This window comes from Sparus aurata, chromosome 15, assembly GCF_900880675.1.
Source record: "Sparus aurata chromosome 15, fSpaAur1.1, whole genome shotgun sequence".
NCBI lineage: Eukaryota > Metazoa > Chordata > Actinopteri > Spariformes > Sparidae > Sparus > Sparus aurata.
This window is the reverse complement of record NC_044201.1, coordinates 15,466,875-15,489,256: the sequence shown is the minus strand read 5'-3', so window position 1 is coordinate 15,489,256 and position 22,382 is coordinate 15,466,875. Positions and strand designations below refer to the sequence as shown.

General features: G+C 38.5%; 1 protein-coding gene across 2 annotated transcripts in view; it reads left to right on the top strand.

Moving 5' to 3' along the window:
* The window catches only part of fam204a (family with sequence similarity 204 member A), a 28,984-nt gene extending 7,314 nt beyond the window's left edge, over window positions 1-21,670 (top strand). For both annotated transcript variants that reach the window (XM_030441812.1, XM_030441811.1), the window contains exons 6-7: window positions 9,655-9,764; window positions 9,971-21,670. In XM_030441812.1, the coding sequence (XP_030297672.1) occupies window positions 9,655-9,764; window positions 9,971-10,022 (162 nt within the window). In that variant the 3' untranslated portion in view covers window positions 10,023-21,670. The remainder of the gene's footprint in view (window positions 1-9,654; window positions 9,765-9,970) is intronic.
* Window positions 21,671-22,382: the final 712 nt, after the last annotated feature.

The following is a 22,382-nucleotide window of genomic DNA, read 5'->3' as shown; positions in this document are numbered from 1 at the left end:
GTAAATGAGCCAGAGCAAAAAGCTGATAACTCATCAGTACTAGCACGGTGGCGCTTCCCATGTCATCCACAGTGTGTAGTGTGATCTATAGGAAGATTTGTCATGCATTGGTTTGGTTTTATTCTGTTTCAGACAATGCACAAATAAGGGCCCATTCAGACAGAATCAGCATTGTGGCAAAAAATGCAGTTCCCCCCATTCATTTGAATGAGGGTATTGTGTTGAGGCTGCAGCCGTGTGGACCGCAGTGGAAGAAATGCAGCTGTTGCAAAAAAGCTGAAACGAAATCAACGAAAACAATCATGTGTAGGACCAGCTGCTAGTAGCACTGCACTATTATACTTATGCTGGTCTTTAGTTTTCTCAAACACAGGTAAATACATGACCAGCTGTTAAATACTGAACCCTATTGCAATCCCACATTTAACACAAAATCGTCAGCATACAGAAAACGCTGACAGTCATCTACAGATTTGATATAATTTACATACTGTGTATAAGGAAAAATGAAGGTCCAAAGATTGATCCTTGTGGAACTCCTCACATGACCATTCCTGCCTCTGATAAGGTATCGTTCATATCTATATAATGAATAAGATTACATAAATATGATTTAAACTACTGCTGAAATGTTTTGAAGCCTCTACCATTGCCATGTTCATCGATGTTAAAAGGAAGGAGATGTTGCGTTGGCTACATGGAGAAAGAGACATAAGACGGAAAAAGAGAAATTAATAGATCTCCTGTATGGCAATTGAGTACATTAGTTACATTACAATACTAGCAAAGTTTACAGGTCAATGAGGGCTTCTTGAAGTTTTATATTGTTTGATAACTCAACTGCAATGTCAGTGTTTCAAATAATCTGGGTAATTCTTACTGATTTTGAACAGCGCTAATTTAAGTTGGATCAAATAAAATGATTCAGTGTCTCAAATTCTCTTGAAGGTCAATTTGAACCATATAATTTGGTGTTTTTTATTCAGCACTGTATCCTGCTTCTACCACTGTACAGTACTGTCTTTGTAATCTATTGTAGTAAGCCATACAACATCATCCTTACAACAAATAATTACTCCTTCGTTCTTTTTTCTCTTTGTAAAACAGAGCCACTGAGGTCTTTTGAAATAGTCAGGAGCTGTACTTTATATATAGTAAGTGGGTATATTTCACCACAAAAGACTGTCACGCCAAGTTAGAGCTTACAGTTTCCCCATAGCACTCATCATAGCTATTAGGGTGGCATTACCACTTCAAAACAGAAACTCTCTTAGGCTGTCACAATAGGGGGTGTCAAGTCCATTCCATGACTTCCAGGAGCTAAAGATTATGAAAAATAAAGGGTAGTTGCATGCCTGCTGGCCTCTCCTAAACAAACAGGAAACAAACAGACGTGCAAATGGCATCATGCACACAGTGGAACATATAGGCTACAGTATGTTCTGAAAGAAAGTTTTTTCTTTGCAGTCCATATAGTGCAAAGGGGTACTATAAAGGGACTGTATACTGCAGACATAACTGGTGTGGAGCTTCTGAAACAATTTTATAATATAAGGATCATTGTCTTGTCTAACTGTACAAAGTGTCAACCACGCTAGTGCAGTCCTTCTCACAGCAGTTTTAAATGGACCTTTATTCAGATTATGTTACGTAAAAGTTATTCATTCAATCCCTGATTCACTGGCTGTAATACAGTTCTGGTCTCATTCAGGTTCAACTGTTGACCCTGAATTTTAATATCCAGCCCAGTAATATTTACAGGTGTTATGAATAAACATGTTTGCCTGAACTTTTGCTGCACTTTTGGACCTGGCAATTTTGTTGCCATTCTATCATCACAGTAAATAAAGCAAAAGCAGACAGTTTCTAAAAGAATAGAAGCTATTTATAACCCAGGGCAAGTTATTGGAAAGCTTTGCATGTAACTGTAGTGTTGCAACACACTGAAGGACAATAAAGTTAACACACTGTGACTTTTGTACAATGCTCCACTTCTGTCCACTTCTGGTTTACATGCACTGTAAATCTGTCATCTGAGCACGTTTTTTGGAATCAACACATACTGTTTAAATGTCTGAAGCAAGAAGAGGAACTTGTTTAATATGTCTGGCTCACTGTTATATTGCTTCAGCACAGCGACACCTTACATGAGCAATTTTGCATGGTCTCTGCAGACTCAGACTTAAAAAACTCGATTTCAATTCTAATTTTTGAGAAACCCGATGTTCCTCTGTCATATAGAAAGAGCATAACAGCTTTTTTGTTTCTTACCCGGTCGTTTGTCACAGAAATAAATGGTAAATCAATGGTGAATTATAGTACAGAATCATAACGCAATCATGTTGACCTGTGCATATTATTATTGGACTATCTGTGCCTGTGTTGTGTTGGACTGAATGATCCCTTTGGCTTGATAAAATGTATGTCGTAAAGGGTGACACACTTTTTTGACCAGTGGCTTCCTGTACCCTGGATGACCTTTGACTCGAGGACCTAAAATCACAACCTGTTCTTAGCCTTATTAACTCTGCAAGTCTGAATTGTTCAAAAAGTGCTCCCTTTTAATAGTTGGATAACTTAATATACAATAATTAACTATATGAATATGTATTAACTCGAGCCATTTATGACTTCTTTAGCGTTTGAACCCAAGGATGGTTATATTATCCCTCATTATGTTCCAGCTCGTATTTCAATAGAGGCAGCTGCTGAAAGGAAAAGCCCCACTGTCCTTGAAATCTACCCTTTGGAAAGCCTCGCTTAAATGCTGTGAAACAAAGGTGGCGAAGCATTTTGTCGGAGAAGACATGGTGGCTTAGTTGAAACAAAGAGCTGAACTAAGAGTGTTTCATGATATTCATGTTATTTAACACCTTTTTTCTTCTCGCCACCTTCTCTCTGCCATGCCCCGTGTTTGTAATCAAAAAATTAATGAGCGGCGCTTTTGTGGAAAGTGGGCTTTATCAGATTCTGACTTTCCCCGCCCCGCATCAGAGTCGGAGGCGGACTCTGTCTCCCTTGCGAGCCCCCCCAGGCCACCTCGCAGAGAGTTTAGGGAAACTCTCCTCTTTGTTCGTTTTTCCTTCAGCATAAGCAATTTATCACTGAATGAACTTTTATTGTATCTCTGGATGACTCACATTAAATTTTCGCCCATTAATTTTGAAATGGATTTTGAAATGGGTACTAAGCTTTTATCAAATGCCTGGGAATCTCATTTGGATTATTGTATTTCATTAATTACTTGATAGACAAAGCATACTTTTCAATGTAGATTTGTGTGCTGTTTAATTAATTAGCATGTTTTCTCTTTTAATTAAAGCCATTTTTTTAAATTAAAGCCCACAGCAAAACACATATATAATTTGTTTGTAATTAGGCCTTAATTGGTGGTAGTGGAAGCTTAGCACCCTCGGTTTCTTTTTTCATGATTGCCATTTTATTGCCAGTCACTCATTAATTAAACTGTTTTTTTCTAATTAGCTTATAAAACTGTTGATGGCATATTATTGTAAGTGTGAGTTCAAAGCTTGCTAATAAGCCTACCCTACTCAGAAGAGGCAAGATAATGGAATGTGCACAAAGCAGGCGAACTTTCAGAGATTTTTTTTTGTCTACTCCCTAAAGATGACATGTCATGTGTATCTTGCATCAGATTAATAGAAGATAAAATGGAGGCACGACTGTTCTACTATGCCCTCCCTTGAGTGGCTTTCTTTTTGCTTGCCATGTAATTCTGTTTGTCAAAGTTGAGGCAAGATTACAAAATGCTCTTATGAGGCTGCCCCATGAATGAAACAGTGTGTGAACACAGAAACATGTGAATGCATTCTGTAATTATTTATACATGTATTTTTTTCTACTTTTTATGGAAAATTGCCATACAGTAATCACATTGTGCTTTTTTAAACAGTAGTTTTGCTGTTGCTGAATTTAGCATTGAAGCCGCCATTGTTTTCAATAAACTCTGAAGCAAATATTAGTTGAGGAATCAATTAGTAAATTGACCAGTATTGAGATGTAACTAACTGCATTTACTCAGGTGCTATACCTAAGTAAGAATTACAAAACAAAAGTGCATCGACTGTACAAACATTTTGTGAAAAACTCACCTCGCATAGAAAAATGTCTCAAATTGTTTTGGTCTGACTTCTACATTTTGAGCTATGAGAATATTATTGATGGTAAGTTTTAGCTGACAAGCTGTCATCAGCCTCTTGTCCTTTTAAGATGGGACATATACCACTGCAGCTTTAAGGTCGATGGTACTACTGATATCAACAATGCCTTGATACATGTTGTGGCAATGGTCTTTGCCATTGATGCAACCACTGCTATTAATATATTTTGATATCAGCACTCAGACCACTGCCTGTAGTAGTAGGACTATCACTGCCTCAGATGCTAGTAGCCATAGTGTTTCAGGTACTCCTGCATTAATGCTACTATCACATCCAGCATCTGGCAACCATGCAGTGCTTCCTCACACCCACTTGGCAAACACGCAGTCGGAATCAGAAAACTGATTACTGGGATATTTTCTTATTAATTATTTAATTTCATGCCAATTTATACTTTGACTAGACTATAATTCAGAGAGGAACATCAAACTTTGTACTCCACTGTATTCATTCACAGCTCTAGTTACAAGTTAGTTTATAGTTTCAGAGTTTCTGTGCAAAACATATGATGATCTTATAAAATACCATGCAAGATTATATATAAGTTAGAAGTATTAGATCTGAAAGAATATTGGTCAATTGATAATTAGTCCTTTAATTATATTTTCCAGGCAAAAGTACAAATATTTCTTGATTCCAGCTGCTAAGATGTGAGGATCTTCTCTCTTACCTTGACTTAAATTACAGCAAGCTGTATACTGTTAAAGTTTTGACTTTCGATTCGACAAAATGAGCAATTTGACTGTAAAAAAATAAATAAAAAATTAGTCGGCAATGGGAAAAAGAAAAAAACGATCTCCCCCGTAAAATGTTGCTCACACATTAATGCATCAGGAAGAATAACCTGATGACCATTATTTAATAGTTTAACACCCACAGTGTCATTTACACTGAGTACTTTTGTTGCTTTAAGTATATTTAGCTAATTACAGTTAAGTCCGTTTAGTAAAGTAACATATTCAATGCAGGAGTTTTACTGGAAATGGATTATTCATACAGTGTGATTTTGCTACTTTTACTTAAGTGAGTGATTTCCTATTATCTTCTGGCTCATGTGCATCCTTTGTATTTATTCTAGTCTATTACTTCACGTGTGTCAAGTAACTGAATGAAACTTTGTATTCATTCCCCTTAAATGTGATATGGGTGGTATTGATTGACCCCTTGATCCTTTGACCTTCCCACTGTTGCTGAAACACTGAGGCTTTAGAGCCAGAACCACATTTTTCTTCCCCCCTTCGCCTCAGCTCTAAGAAATTATGCTGAAATAACACACGAGCTGCCTAATCTGATATTCATTCCTTTCTTATATAGCCCTGCTTTCCAAAGTTGACTAAGGCCACATTATTTAGGCATTAAGGTAGTGTGATAAGGGAATTAGGCTGGTCATTAATCGTTTACACGTCAAATGCAGCAGAGCAGCTCGGGGAGGTGATTTAGCGAGGCAAAGCCATATAGCCCATGTTAATCCACCTCTCACACGTTTTAATTGGAAGAGGCTTCCTGGATAGGAAATTTATGAATGGGTTTAAGGCCATTTCTTTCTTAAAGCCATCATTTATTTCTTATTGTTAATAGGAGCTTTAACACTTTATCCACACAGAGATGTATTTTTCCTCATCTTTCATTCAGCTATTGTCTTTTTGCACTTGCTGGTTAATTGCCACAGTGTATTTGTAAACCCTGCACCGCTCATAAAGATTTCCAAATGCTTCTTTCATTTATCAAACACCTCAGAAATGATGCAACAGAACAGACACACAAACGAAAACAGAGTGTGAAACTGTCATTAAGATAGACTTGGTTTATCTTGTGTATGGCTTATACAGCAGCAATGCAGATTTTCTTTTTTTTCTTTTTTGGATTGAGGCCCCATGTTTGGGTCTCCACTTGAATCTCCATGACGACCCAAACATGAATGAACAGAAAACGGTACTATTGACTTAACCCTCCTAGTGGCCTTAAGCGGCTGCTGCTGCTGCAGTGCCAGCATTGTGCACCATGATTTTTTTTTTTTTTTTGCCCTCAAATCTTCCAAAGGTCAGAGTATTAATCCTCTGAATAAACCTTGTTTATAGCAGGGCTGCACCCAGGCCACACAAGAGAGAGACACAAGGCACAGAAACATGGCTGTGATGGACACTTAATTGTATATTAATGTGTGATGGAGTGGGAAGAATTGCCTTTTAGGAGCCACATAAACAAAGAATGCAGGAGGTTTCCTGTCTCCTGCTTTTATTCCAGCTTTGTATTTTCATTCTTATTTTTTCACCAGCCTCTGATGTGAAAGGATTTGGCACTAAGATGCACGCAAGGGGAGGGGGAAAAAATCCTGAAAAGTGGATCAAAAAAGTAAATGAAAAATAATGTCATATTACTGAAAATATGAGAGGCTAATTTGTGCCGACTTTTTGCTAATTTTGTTCTCGCCACAGAAAGAGGAGCCGTCACCTGCTCGGCGCCACAGCGCTGACAGTGCCAGTGATCCATGAAATAAGCTGCCGCTGGCTTTGTTCAGATAAGAATGAACAAATCTGCACAATGTACTGCTCTCGGAATCTCATTTTCATACTTGCATGCAGGCTAAAAGAAATAAGCTGTTTGCAGGCTTGATTAATCAGACATTTGAGGGGTTTTTTTTTGTCTCTTTGATCTGCTCTGTCTCCTAGGTAACTTGGTTGACATTAATGTTGAGCCCCAGTAAAGACAATCAGGGATTGTAGACTAAACTGATAAAAAAAGGGAAAAAAATTAAAGACCTTTAATGCTTTAAATGTAGTAAACGCTATGTTGTGAATTTAAAAGAGGGGGAAACGAGGGGCATGGAAGTGGGTTTTAAATTTGCTCTTGGAATGTTTGGGAAGGCGTGTTTTCAAGACCTTTTGCATTTCAAATGCAACCCCACAGGAGAGCAGGTTAATGTGGGTAATCCCAGTGTAGAAAAAAAGAAAAATCTCTGTCTGTAAATCTCCAAATGAAACCATTTAGCATCATGAATTTCATTTGATTTGCTCCCGGAATGAGCCAATGAGGTCTTTTTTTCTACAAACACAGACAGCAGGAGCTGCTCTCAGATTTGTCAACAATTTAATAAACGGCTTGTTTATAATCTCTGCGTGCATCACAGGCACTCAGAAGCATTTAGCACCTACACCATTCCAACAAGGAGCATGGAAAACCCTGGTGTGGTTTTATCCACTCGCAAATCTCCTACAAATGTAAGAGCAATCACCCGTTATAACTCTCTTTAAGAGGAGAAAACATCATTTGAGGAATTTAAAACCTATAAAATGGCAAGGAACTGGAGAACTGTCATAGTATGTACGCTTCAGGCTGTGCAGACGCTTTCACAAATCTTCCAGTGACTGTATAGATGAATGCCTTGAGGGCCCAGCCGGAGCCCAGTACTTGCAGCCAGCCGAAGCCCTTATCTTAAATCCAAGCAAAGTACCATTAATCTTTTTGAAAGACCTTTATGGCTTTTAATGTATCCCAAATTAGAACATTTTACACCCTTGGTTCCTGAAATATGGTGATAAAAAGCCTTTAGAGTTTAATTTTTCCTGCCTGCTCGCTCTGACCTGCTTAATCCCAGCATGCATTAGGAGATATTTTAGTTTCAGTCTTTCTAATAAAGTTTATCCCACTTAATTATAATTGAAACATTTTTTTTCCAGCAGGTCTTTTTTTTTTTTCAAGTGGCGCAGTGGTGGCACATTTCTTCATTACCTTAAGACTTTCTTTCCCCCCTGATTGTACTGTGAATATTACAGAGAATTACCCAAAGGTTTGGTGAAATTGTTCCAAGTTGTTTATCAAAGTTTGCCTTTGCTTGAATAATAAACCTATCTCAGGAGTGACAGAGGAGGCAGGATTTTTCTCTTTGTTTCCCATGCTTCTGTGTGACTGGGGTTATTGGGATTATTCTGCTTCACAATACATACGTCCTCCCTGGGATTTGAATGTTTGCTTCTTGCAGTCACGGTCATTCTCTTCAGTTCTGATTTCAGGGACTGCCTGCAGTACTCCAAACAGAAAAGTCTCTTTTATACTGGTGATGAGCGAGAAATGCCGTTGCAACGTTTTTGACACGGAGGGGAAAAATGTCAAAATGCTGAACGTCGCTTCTCATTGTTTATTTATTCACTTGTTTCATTTGCACATTAAACAAGAAAAAAAGAAGTAATCAAAAAGAAACAATGTGCGGGAGAGACTATAAGCCAGGAGCTTAAAAATATGACTTCCTCTTAAAACACCTCAAACAAAAGGCAAAATAGATTAGAAATAATTTTAATAAAACAACGCCCCTGTAATTTATGGAGCTATGGGGCACTTCACCCCCCACACAAAACATACACACACAGAAATAACTCACATATTCGCCAGTTACATTTCTGAGCACTGTTAGTGTATTTATTCTTCATCTTTATTTATCACTGTGTACTGCTTGAGTGCTACTTCAAATATGTTGGGTCCTGCAGATTATAAAACCAGCTTGTAGGGTAATATTTTTAAAGCAAAAACACAAGTATTACTGACTCTTTTCATTATTGATTTACCGGCCAATTATTTTTCAGTTGGTCTCTAAAATGTCATAAGATATTACTGTCACACCTTCCCAGAGCCCAGGTCAGCATCTTCAAATCACTTGTTTTGACTGAATCCCAAATCCAAAGATATTTACTGACTATCAAAGAAGGCTAAAGAAGCAGCAAATATTAGTTTTTGAGAAGATGGAGTCAGTTTACTTTCTGCATTTTTTTTCTGGCTTAATGACTTAGAGGATTTATCGATTATCAACATTTTCCGTCGATTGAGAGTGTTTACGCCAAGAAACGTAAAGGTGCACTGTGTAGTTTTGGGAAAGACGTTTTAATTAGAAGAGAAATAATTATTTTTCTTATGTCTAAACAAACTCTCTTCGTTTTCATGACTGAATAAACTGAATAAATAAACTGAAAAGTAACTAAACTACATTAACAACACAATTTCATACTGTTTAACTATATGGCAGATATATGGCAGACCCAGTTTTCAGGATGTAGTGAAAACAAAGACATATATTAATATTAATATTAATACATCATTATATATTCATTACACATGTACAATTTCCTGATTTTCCTTTTCAAGCACCTGTTTTGTGTTGTATTTATATTTTTTTGTATACGTATGTGTTTATGGTGCAGAAAACAAAGACATCAGTTTGAGTTATTTTCTGTGACATACACTATGTTATAACCAAACTCCAGTCCTAATGTCCTGTAAGATTTGTTCAATTCTAGGATTTTAGGATAGCATGTGTGTTGTTTAGCTCAATAACAGTTTTGTCTGTTGCGTGGAGGAGGAGGCAGCACTGAGAAGCAGAGACACTGACGAGAAGCCACCCTGACACATCAGTCAGAGAGCTTTTTCCTGCCACGGACTGATTTCCATTCTCTAATGGGCCTCTCCTCTGTCTGCCTCTAAATAGCTTGCTGTGAATATCGCTCAAGCCGCTGATTGCCGTGACTTTGTGCAACGCAAACAGGAAGAGGAAGCTTTGAGGGCAGCGCAGAAAAGGAAGAAGGAAATAGCCTGGGGGTACGACGTCTTCTCTCTCTGTCCTCATGTTTATGTTTGCCATCATATCTGCCATGTGTGACACTCTGAGTTCAAGTTGAGTTAAGATAGAGCCACTGAAACCTGCATTAGCTGCACTTTGAATAATTACTCATGCAGAGATTGAAGTTGACAGCTAAAATGTATTCATAAAGGCTTCAGTAATTTCATGTTTTTCTGTGTTGCAGGTTTGAAGCTAAACAACGATGGGAAACCAAAAGCAACATGGGCTTCATGTGAGAGTGTGAGAGGGTGAAAAAGTCAGACAGTTGGCTGAGGAAAAACCAATCCAGCGAGTACAAGAAAGAGAAGAATTATGGAGCATTCAAATTAATTCCTAAGGCGCCCATTGGTGTCTGCATTGTGTTATTTTTCATTACATTTCAGTGATTTGAGCGTTCTGGCCTTTTTTTTCCCCCCTTCAAATTAAATCTGGTGTACATTACTGGATGATGCATTTATTTATTGCTGTAAAGTGGGTTAATCATGAAGGCGCTCCTTTCTTCTTGCAAGGAAGAGAAAGGAAAGATTAGGGCCCTAATGCAATGTACAGGATAATGTGCGATAGGATTTGGGAGTAGAAAATGAAATTTGGCTGCTGTAAACAGTTGTGAGCAGTTGTAAACTGGAAGTTGAGTAAACGTTATGAGGAGGGGGGTGAGACATGAAACAGAGGCTTTGCTGTTGGCCCTCACCCATGCTGGGAGACATGCTATTGTATATCAGCCCGAACAAGAGGCACGCGCTGCTTCTCGAAGCCTACACTCGCCGCTCATTGTGTGATGAGCTCTCCTCAGCATCTGTAAACTCGTCTAAAACCGTCGATTCCTCTCGCTGTTACTTTGATCTTTTTTTTTGATCTGCAGCGTTTGCCTTCGCAGCTACTAGCACGTCTGAAATGCTCATTCAGATTCTGGGAAGTGTTAATTGCAAACAGCATGCAAAAAAGCACAAGAATGATAATTACTTTTATTCATAATGCTTGCTTATATTTTTTTTCCCCAACCATAGAAAATGATTACTTTGCTTCAAGGTAATGAGAATTAAAATTAATCCACCTAAGTTGTTTGCATTGCACATATTTGGGCACTTTGTCCCCCGGTGAGGAGCAGTATCTCGTCGCTTTGCTGTGTAGGCTTAATCTGTGTGAGGAAAAATTAACTAAACATCAGAAATAAAAGTTTGTAGGCAATTATGATACAAAACACCTGAGCTGAAGAAAACCTAGATACGAGAGGAGTAGGAAACCACATGCTGAATTTTAAAAAATCATGCGTTTTAGATCATTTTACATTCAAGTGAATCATACGACTGTGTGCTTGAGAAGCTGTCAGTTGTTGAGAATTGATGCTAATTAAACTATTAATTATCTCTGTAATGAGACGCGAGTTAAAACTGTATTAAGCACATCAAAGTACGACGTGGGATTTCTTCACTTTGATGAAAATATATCTTGACTGAGGAATGAGGAAACATCGGCAGATGCTTTATTAACAAGACAAAAAGTACCAAAATTTAAAGGCCTTCAAAGGTTTTAGTTAACTCCTGGCGAATAGCGTGCTGGTTCAACAGTCTTAAGTTTAATTTACAGATAACTGCTGCATGCAGGGGTTTTGCTTATTTCCTAAACATTGCACAACTTTATCATCTACATGGAAGAACTTGCAAGAACACTCAAAACAATAGGCAAAAAGCAATGTTTTCCATAAGGACACATAGCCATTTTCCAAAGCTAGTAGTTGTCAGTGAACACTACCATCACTGATCCAAGAGCAGTGCAGCACCGTATCAATAGCATCTCACTTTATTAATCTCTTGGAACACAGCATAATGCCTTGAGCAGAGATGATTCTGCTTTTAAGCTGGAAAATCCACTTTCCCCTCTCGTCATGTTGAGGAGCTGTTTTCAATAGTCTGTTACTGGAGGCCAATCTTAGCCTCTGACCTAGGCTGATTTGTTGTGAAACGCGCCGACAAATTCCTTGGGCACATGTCGAACCACTTCTAGAAAAAGTGTTTGTTGTGTGGAGCGTGGGTATAGAAAAAAAACAACAACAGCAATCCCATTAAATGGTTGGAAAGCTGCTATTGTGTGAAAGGGAACATATGTCGCTGGTAACAAGACATCAGCGCTATCGCTCGCTGCTATCACCGGCTAGAAGAGGATTAACTCAAAGGAGGGATCGCTGAGATGAAGCTGATAAAGGCAAGCAGTGTTCAAAACACCTCGCACCTGACGCAAAGTGTAGATCAGACATGGTGATGTTGCCTCGTTGTGTGTTGTGTTTAATCATTTAACTGCAACTTGTTACACTTGCTCTCTGTTTAAGTGATACACATGCAACTAATGGTTATTTTCATTGTTGATTAGTCTGTTGATTATTTTCTTGATCAATTAGTTATTTGGGTTATTAATCGTCAGAAAATGGTCGGTCAGCCCAAGGTGACGTCGTCAAATGTCCACAGCCCAAGACATTCACCAAGAAATTCACAAGAATATACTCAAACCAATTAACTGATTATCAAAATAGCTGGCGATTATTTCAGTAGTCATTTTTAATCATTAATTAATCATTGCTGTCTTCAGTTTCACATGTCAGCCCATGTAAGACATATGGAATGTTTTGGCCCAGTAAGGATTCTGTAGATATGTTATGGTACATTTTCACAAGAGACATTTAACTTGTTCTTATTGTAACACTGCACTACAGCAGCTCTGAGGGGCAAAATACCACAAAATAGATGAAACACCATTAACTATATAGAAAATACCACAGTATCTCACAAAATACAACATCATGGAAAACACGATGATATCTCTGAAAGCACAATAATAGAGATAATATAGGAAAACGATTTCTAAAACAATACATTAAAGGTACCAAATAACTCAAAGTACTCAAAGTAACATACTGTAGGAGCGACAGGCAATATGGATGTTGACATATTCCTCGGCTGATTTAATGACCTGTTTAATTCTGGCACGTCTGTAGCCCTCTCAGATGTTTTGCAGTTTTAATTAGTGTAATCATCGCTCTTGAAAAAGGCCACAGGGTTGTTTAATGGGTCATGTTTGTCAAGATGCACAGAATTATAACACAAAAGACATGCCATTTATTCAGCGCTGCAGTCGTTCAGTGATTATGGGTGTCACAATTGATAATTAGGGAAAGAATTGATTTATCTGAAAGCCAAAATGAACCTCTGTGGTGTGAGGAAATTAGTTTGACAGTGTTTGGATGAGCGGTGTTTACACTGCAGTGTGGCGGTGGGGGAACACTTAAACGCTCCAGCATTAAACGAAGCACCGTGCACACACACACACACACACACACACACACACGCACACACTCACTCACTGACTGCTGTCTCTGGACGGGAGAGTCAGGAGTGTTTTGATGTGACATCTGGAGCAGCAACTGGATATTTTCACTAATCACAAAAGTTCATATGAAATTGTGAATATACTGTTTCATTCTGCAGGCTTTCGTCACATGATAAGCAGAGGTTATGGTTCCAATTTTCAGGCAGAAAAGTGTTTTACACAGTTTCCTCAAACAGTGGGAATTAGGTCAAGCTAACATTTACAATTTGATAAAGACTGTTTAAATGCACTTCCTCCATAATTAATATCCATACTGTAAAATGTGGGTTACATATACACCCTCTTAATTGTTTCTTAGTTTGAAACTGCTTGGAAAGCATCTATTTTATCGTTTAGCATAACTTATAGAACAAAAAAATGAAAACGAACTTTCAATTAATTTCTTTTTTTGCTATCGCGAAATAAAAACATTCCCAAGCACAAATATGCTGAGCATGCACTCATTATGCATTCATCTCTCTCCCTCCGCAAACCACATACTGCATTTTATTTGAATGAATTATTAACCAAGTTAATGAATATTTCATTTTTCTTTATGGAACCATTTAACAGTCCCAACAGAGGTAATGACATCTTAAGCAGTGCAAAGTACCTGAAGAGAGAGAACAAAATACCATTTATGTGGCCAACCAACTTAAAGTGTGCAACATTGAGATGCTGAAGCTTTTTTTTATAGTCTATATTTAACACTGAATGTTTTGATTTAAGTCCTTCCCTTATGTTATAGTGTAGAAACACGCCTTTACTGTTAACTTACACCGACCTGGCTTTATTTCCACACACACGGACCTGAAATCCCATTGTATCTTGAGAATGGACACAGCGTGATCTAGAGCAGCCGGGGGGAATTTACACTGAGCAAATGAATTTAATGGTGTAATTAACATTACCTTGATTTGTCCCAGGAAAGACCTCAGCTAGTCTTGCTTGTGTGGTAATTTATTGCTGAGTTCCTATGAAGAACACTCACCTACTGTAGAGCACGTAATTACCAACACTGGCTTGATTAGAAGGGGGTACAAACTGCTCCAGACTTGTTATTGATCAATTAATACTGGTAATACTGCAGTGATACCACAACAACAGTGGTACAGTCGTAGTTCAAAGCAAGTTGAATCAACTCTTAGATGCACACATCACCTGAGCATTGTCCATTGGTTAAGCTGTTCAAAAATGACCTGGCTTACAGTCAGTTCATTTTTATAAAAAATTTATAATTATCAGAATTTCAAACATTCATTATCAAAGAAGTGTAATGTTTATTTGTAGTTTTTAACACATTTTGAAAGAAAAGACTGAGCCACATAAGCATTTCAGACAAACTATCTGTTTTAGTTGTGTTCAGTTACGGTTTTTGGTCAGTTTTACTTTTCACCTGAGTCTGTTTGTTTTTTCCTTTTTTCTGCCTTTTATACTTCCTCTCCACTGCACTTATGTGTGAAATGTGGCAATTAAGTCCTTGTGATGTACTGTCAGCAAACTGACATACATTTTATACATTAGCTAGCTAGTTAACTGGCATTTTGCTATCATTAGCTAACCTAAAATGAGACTATTCATGAAGTGTTGTGTCCATGGTTGTCTTTGGATTTGGCGACAGAATAAACACAGCAACTTCCACGTGGTAAGGGCATCAAGGTACAAGAGGAGGTCCCAAGCAACATCTTTTAACCATCCTCTTAACTTGTTTTCCTTTTCAAGATAAACGAAACCCAGCACATTGTATAGGTTTAACAGGAAACCGTAATTGAAAGTGAGAATGACTTAGAGAAGGACTTAGTAAGGACCAACTTCCACAGGACATGTGTGCATGTCAGTTGTGACCCATTTGTGCGTCTGTGGGTTGAGAACCTTTGTAACATTACGCATTGTTGAGGAAATCGATTTATTTTTCTTTTATTGTGAATAAACCTTTCCATCATCTAAGGGTTTTCACACTGATCTAAGCATACATGTTGACTCTAAATCTTTACAGTGTTGTCTGAGCAGTGCAGTCTCTTTCAAACACTAATGTTGCCATGTTAAAGAGCTGTCAAACAGTACGGGCAGGCCCAATGAGCAGAGAACCAATTTGTGTTCAAACCCCAGGAAACTCCATACTCTCTCAAGTAATTCCCTCTATTCTGACTCCTTAAAACCTTGTCTCGACATAAACAATAGCAACGCTTTGTAAAAGTGACTCTAAAACCTCTGCCAAGCATAATTTATCATTTGAATGACAATAGACCACTTAGCACTGCCTAAATTATTTCGGTGCTCTATCTGCTACTTGACTGTCTTTGTGTTGTAACAGCGGACGATCATTAACGCCACAGGGTGATGTGGTGCTCCCTTATCTCACGCTTGGTCCTCAGAGTTTACTTTAGATAGAAACTGCTCGGCCATGACAGCAACAACTTCCTTTTTTATTCTAAGACAAGTCTAAGTCATCACTTATAAGATTTAAGTGCAACAGAGTGAACAATGTAGAAAGTAGAATTATACTTTTATAGAGGTTTTGTCATGTGAGAGGCTTGGTGACTAATTTATCTTTTAAAAAGGGTATGGGCAAATAAACCATCTTAATTATAATAGTGGGCTGCAAGTAAGTTGCAGACAACCTGAAAGTTCCAAGTTTTGGCCACTGTGCTGCTCCACTTCATGCTCAAGACATACTTATGGTTCATCTCACTTGAACTCCTGATTTTCCCCTTAAATTTCGCCCAAACTATTGTCATTAATAAGTCTGATAATATTGAGTCTTCTTCTTATTGTTAACAAATCCCATGAAGAGACCAAAATCATCAATATAATGATCCTACTGACAAGTATTGTCTTATTAGCCATGGCCTGATACATTAGTATATCTCTGTGCTATATTCCTCCCTTGTTCCACAAAAACTAAAGAGTTAGTCAAAGAAATACTCGCTAGAGCACCAATTGTGAAAATAGTCCCCAACAAAGTTTACTGCATGTGGAGCTATGAAGCTAAGTTCTGCAAAACAACTGGAAGCAGAAGGAAACAGCTAACATGACTTTCTTTATTGGTAACGGCATGCTGTAGATCAGTTATTAACACATCATATCTTGTTTGTTTAATCCATACAAAAAACGAGTATTAAAATGATGCATTGTGGTTTTAGAGGAGGTTATATGCTGGACTACTTCTTGGCCCCTTGCTATGATTTCCAGTATTTTCTGCTGGTAGTCTGACTGTGACTCCAACACTCCGGTCACTGATGATGAGTACATATTTGAGTAGCTGCGAGGTGGAATAAAAAAAAAAAAACTTTGACCAGCTGTTTATCCCTGCTGCCAGGCTTAATGCTAAGCTAAGCTAACAGTGTTTATACTCCAGCTTCATATTTAATGGACAGCTATGAGAGTGGTATCAGTCATCTTGTAACCCTTAGCAAGAAAGTAAATTTAGCAAAGCTGTTTTACCAAACTATGACTTTAAGTGGTTAATTTAAAACCATTAAAGTCAAAAATCTATTTGGTCTGTCTCTTTATTGTTGATAAACCTGAAAGTATTAAGAAACCACATCATTTTTTAGATGTGCTGTAACAATAATCATCTAAACAAAGTCCAATTTTAAATTCCCATCACGATGTGACCCTAACAGTAAGTATCATGTTCTGCAGCATACAGGTACCAGATTCCTGCACCGCGTGGCTTTTGTGGCCCATCGCTCCCGTCTTGTTCTCCATACAGTGATAACTGCCATAATGAGATTTGCCATTAAGAGAGAAAAGAATGAAAAGGACCCCAGCCATCTGTATAGCTCACCATGGTAAAAGGCTGAATGCTATCAAGCCAGAATTCAATCGCTGAATTATACCCTCTTTGTGTGCGTAGGGCCAGTGAGTACCTCACACTATATTCATTTCAAAAAGGCCTCAATTTAATTAGTTATCATATGTTGAAAAATTCATGAATTTGTCTGCAATTCCCACTGCCATTGTTGGGAGTGACTTAAGCGGTGGTGTTAGGCTTTCAGGCGGTTTGGAAGGAAAAATAGCCCCCCACAAAAAAGAAACAACTGTTTATGTAAATAGACACTGCATGTTTACTTGGTGGAAGAAAGCGAGGGCCCTGAACAGAGTGCTAAGCTTAGTGTGGCTCTGCCAAAGGGGACCTCTCACCATCAACTTCAGTCTTATTAAACTGATTACCAACTCCAGCTAATTAATCAGAGACAGTGCCCTTTCTTGTCATGCAGGGAGGGAGCTCTGCGCGTCTCACAGAGTTCCTCTCTCTCCACCTCCCCCTCCCATCTGCTCGCCTCTGTTCCCCCCTTTCTCCCTTTTCTTTTTCCAGCTTTGATTGAAGTAGGGGAATGGTAATTTTCATGCATCATCTGGGCCGGCAGGATGGGAGGACAAGTAGTAATTACCTTAAACAAACAAGACCGAGATTGCTTGAGAAGCTACCTCTTTATTCAGCCTCGCGAAATAAGAAAACAGACCGAGAGCGTAATGGTTTCAAAACACATTTTACAGGCCATTTTGTTCTTTGTGTTAGATACGGTTTTCATCTCAGATAAAGAGTCAACCCCCAAATAGAGAGTTAAGACTTGAAAGCCATTTTTAGTAGTAGTTTGGTTCATGTGTGGTAACTTTGAAGGTTCATTGCTTTTTAAGCATTATTTCACAGCCTGTGGTAGAAAGCATGTGGATGTGCTTTAGAACCAAAATGAACAAATAACCTAATTTTAGGGTGACATATGATTTTTTTTTTAACATGTCAAAGGTGTCAATGTTTTCTGCCGATTGATAGCATTTAGATCTGTATGGGAGACTTTACTTCTTGGCTAGCAGCTCTGTTAGCATTGCATTGTGACCAACCACCAAAATTAACAAATAGAAAAAAGAAAGAAATTTACAATGGGACAAATGTGCTTGATTATTGTTCAAAGACATTTTTAAGAAAAGCTACAGCTGCAACCTCGTCATATGACCAGGCGAATCAGCAGAAAGTATGTGTTCATTTCATCGTGGTGCATTTTAAACTCAAAAATAATTACTGTTACAAGCGGAAGCATTTAAGGGCCCACATAGTCAAACGGGCACACAGTGACTTTTCCTATGTTTTTGCCAGCTGGCTGTAAATAACATAACTCAAACAGACCTTAATTGGACATTCATTAAGTCAGTCCGTGCATGTAAACACAGCCGATGTGTTTAGCCCCTGCTTTGCACCGTGCATTCAGTCTGCTAAATCTCCCAGAGTTCAAGCCTCTCATGATCACTCCTCACTGCACTCCACATTCCCCCCACATGCTCACGCTATAAAACTGTCCAGTGTCTTTGTATTACAGAGGTTTACGGTTAATGTGCAACCGTTTCTCACTTCAGTGACCTCTTTGTTGGTACTGCACCTTTTGCCACACGTTCTAATTGCTTTTAATGGCTTATTTAACAACGTGTATTGTCACGCTGTTTGTTGCATAACTGATTGATATGCAGTGAACTTTACTCCTCTTTAGACAGTTTTCTGATTTTGGTGTGTGAAACAATAGACTTCTCATCTGGTCTCTGCTTTCCCCTTCCTATCAAGAGCAGTTACGCCCCAATAAGAAACATTTTGATTAACTAAATTTAAGGTAAAATGACAGATTTATTACCCACTGAAGGGCAGCAGGAATATGTGAAGTTGTAGGAAAGGAGGTGAATGTGGAGCACAGGTGTTTTTAGGCTGGATGTGAAGATGGCTTATAAGATCAGCACGGATGTGTGTATTAGCCATAAGAACTTATATTAAAATAAAACAGCTGCAAAATATCTTCTCTACACTGTCAGACCAGGGTGCAGTGAGTGCAAGTATCCAGTCTGGGTTTGCCTGTGCTTTGTGTGGGAACGGGGCTTGAGAAGCTCAGATCCCCATTCTCCCAACTCACACTTCCTGCTGTTCTGTCTGATTGTGCCGTCTTTGTCTTAGCCTGATGCGCTCGCCTCCTCCTCTGGAGAGGCTAATGCAGGCCCTTTTTTTTCTCCTGCAATCTCACCAAATGCCAAGTGTAACTGGTGCCCCTATTGCTCCTAATTAATGCGTGATTAAAGAGTGAAATAAGGGATTCTACCAGTGATTTGTTTTTTCAAGGAGTAAGAAATTAATCCCCTTTGGATCTAGCAGAATCATTTAAGGATTCTCCTTGTTCTGTTTATCAAATAAACCAAGTAATTAAAGACTTTAGATAAGTAGGCTAAATTGATGCCCGCCCTATGTCTTCCCAAGCTAGTGTTCACTGATAGAAACAGCTGTGTTGCTCTGGTAATGTGCAGCATTATACTTGTCCAATAACAATGCCCTTTGTGTTTGGTAGTCGTGTAATTACGCTGGGGAGCCTCCTTGACCTTGGTAAGCACATCTATCTTACTTGTGGATCAGTGTATTTCATTTCTTAACCCACAAAGATACATCACAAGGGAATTTACTGACATCCCTGTGAATGTAATTCAGAGTACGGACTACATTATTGGCAACGCACGATTGTGTAGTATGCAATAGTGCAGTTATCCCGACTGATGATACACGCACAGCCTCTGGCTATTTAACAGCGTAATCCTCTGCTAACTTATTGTAGCTCTACTATATCTGGAGAGGCAGCAGTGTGATTTTTATTACTTTCACCTGAGTACCCAGGGGAGGTATCTTATCTCCCCACTTGGTTTTTTGCAGTTCAGTTCTTCAAATGTGAGGAAATTTGAATTTAGGCTGCATGTCTGACCAGCGAGACACAAGAGGTGACTTCACTTCGCTCTTTTGCCCCCCCCCCCCCATGGAAAGGGCTCGACCATTTCTGGTGTTGCATCAGTGTTTCCAACACGGCACCTGCAGCAAATGTCCAGTCTGAGACCTCAAGCCGACACTTTGAAGCCGAGCAGGGCAGAGCTGTTTAAATGTCTTCATCTTGTCCAGATGAAAGGGAAAATGTTGGACTTCTCCTTCACAAACAAAGATTGAGGATGTGCGTTACGTTTTACTGCTTCTTGCGACATTTAACATTTTTTTTGTTGCATAATTTGCACTCTGAATTGTTTATATGTTGGCATGAAATAGTTCATAATTTGTGCTCTTAATTACTGTCATGGTTATGTACCTGTAGTTAGTAAGGTATAAACCAATGTATTAGAAATAGATTAGCTCTTTCCTTTTTGCCTACTGACCCACAAATACTGACTGGATATTGTTCAGCTCACATTAATTACATTTGTCATTGTGCCTTCAACACTCTACGCTAATACTAATCCAGCTGTTAAACTACACTGGAGTTTGTTTTTAGCAACACTACCCAGCTTTGGCTGCAGTCAGTTAAATGCACACATACCAACTACTGTGTATCCCAATGCAGCACAAAATAAGCACTGGACACAGGTCAGGGAAAGGTCGCCTTAAACCAGAGATACACACTGGATTTTGAACAGAGTTGAGTTATCATGTTGTTATCACTATTTTTAAGTTTGCACAATTTATTATTACCAGAATTAAAAACTTTCCTGTAAACAAATGTAAGTTAGGTTAAGATTCAGTTTTACTCACTAAAACGCATCCTAAAACAAAAATGAGACACACTCTTATAGACAGTGCTCCACAGTGCTATGACAGTAGCGGTCCAAGACCCCACAGGGTTGCTTAAATCTGCAGTGCAGAACTTTTTTTGATGCCATAAGCTCTGCCATGTACCGAATCACGGTGATGTCATGGTAACCACTACTGTTTCTACTTCTAGATATAAAACTGGCTGCTGATTTGCTTCATGGAGATATGTGAACTCTGCAAACGTATTTTTTTGTGTTGTTATTTTCAGCCGTCACTGTAACATTTATATATATATGGTAAACACACTGACTTTTCTATTGTGCTTATTTGACATACTGTGTTGCTTTGCTAGCATCTTTGATAGCTACCCAACAGCAGTCTAGTTTGGGTTGACTGATAATGTCTCCAACCTAATGTTAGTGAAATGTTGTCAATAGCTATGACAGTATTGAACAGGCATTTGAGATTAATTAGATGTATTTGAAATGGCATTATTACTAAAGTAAATCAAATTGTATGCAAGCTAATTTGCGATGCAGGGGTTTTCTTTCTGGAAGTTACTGTAAACAAACATTATGATTCGGTTTATACTCCTAGTTGCTGTGGTGTAGCGTGCTTCAGCGTACGCCTTGATATCTATTGAAAATATGTGTACATCCTTCATGAAGCGATTTGCATCTAAAGCAAATCAACCTCCACCGTCTAGTTACCTTGCCTCAGAGTGTAAAGTAGTGCTTCTTTCATTTTTGTGTTGTTCTTAATTAGTTTTAAAACATGTTTGTGTTTCATTCCTGGACAGGTTTGTGAAATATCTGAGATATATCTATTTCCACACATATATAGTATTACAGGCAAGCCAATAATCTCATTAGAATATTAAACATTTATATTAAAAATATACCACTTCACTATTACACTGATTGTAAGTAGGTGGATAAGATCATTACACAATGCTTTAAATAAATCACATTTACCTGTTCAGTTCATTGTACTGTGCACTTTTGCACTTTTCTCTGTTCTTTCTTCTCCTACATCTCTCTCTCTGTCTCTTTCTATTTCACTTACTTCTTATTCCCTCCTTTCCCTGGGCACACGGTCCGTCTGTGTTCTTTAGTCTTTTATGGCAGGCCTAGCGCTGAGCCTTCCTCTAATTAGATCAGGAATTATGGTATGGATTAGGTGATGGAGGGGCATGCCAGTTCTTCTGACCATGGTAGCTATTTCAAGTCACCATTTCAAAGTTATGTGCTTAATGCTCCCCCCCCCCCACCCCTTCTTGCTTTGCATTATAACACAGCTGCAGGAAGAGTGACAAACACTGTTAATCTCTTGTTTGCTGGCAGTCCATTACAAAGGGGTAAAGCAGGATTTTTCTCCAGCACTGTAAACACTCAAAATTCAGCATTGTCCATTACCTCTTAAACACAGCTGATAACAAGCATCATTAATTAAACTGTGGGAGTAAGTGGGGTTACATAAATTGAAATTAATAATCGGGCGCAAACAGAAATAGAATGCATGTTTCCGAATTGTTTCCTCGGAAACTCCCAAATGTAGCCACGTAGATTAAGAAGGTTTGGCTCCTGTTTCGCTTGTGATGTTTCCACCAATCCTAGGGATAGGTTTAGTCATGGAGTGCTCTTTTAATTTGTTTGCCACATTCTCACATTTTCCGAGAAAAAATGATCAAGTA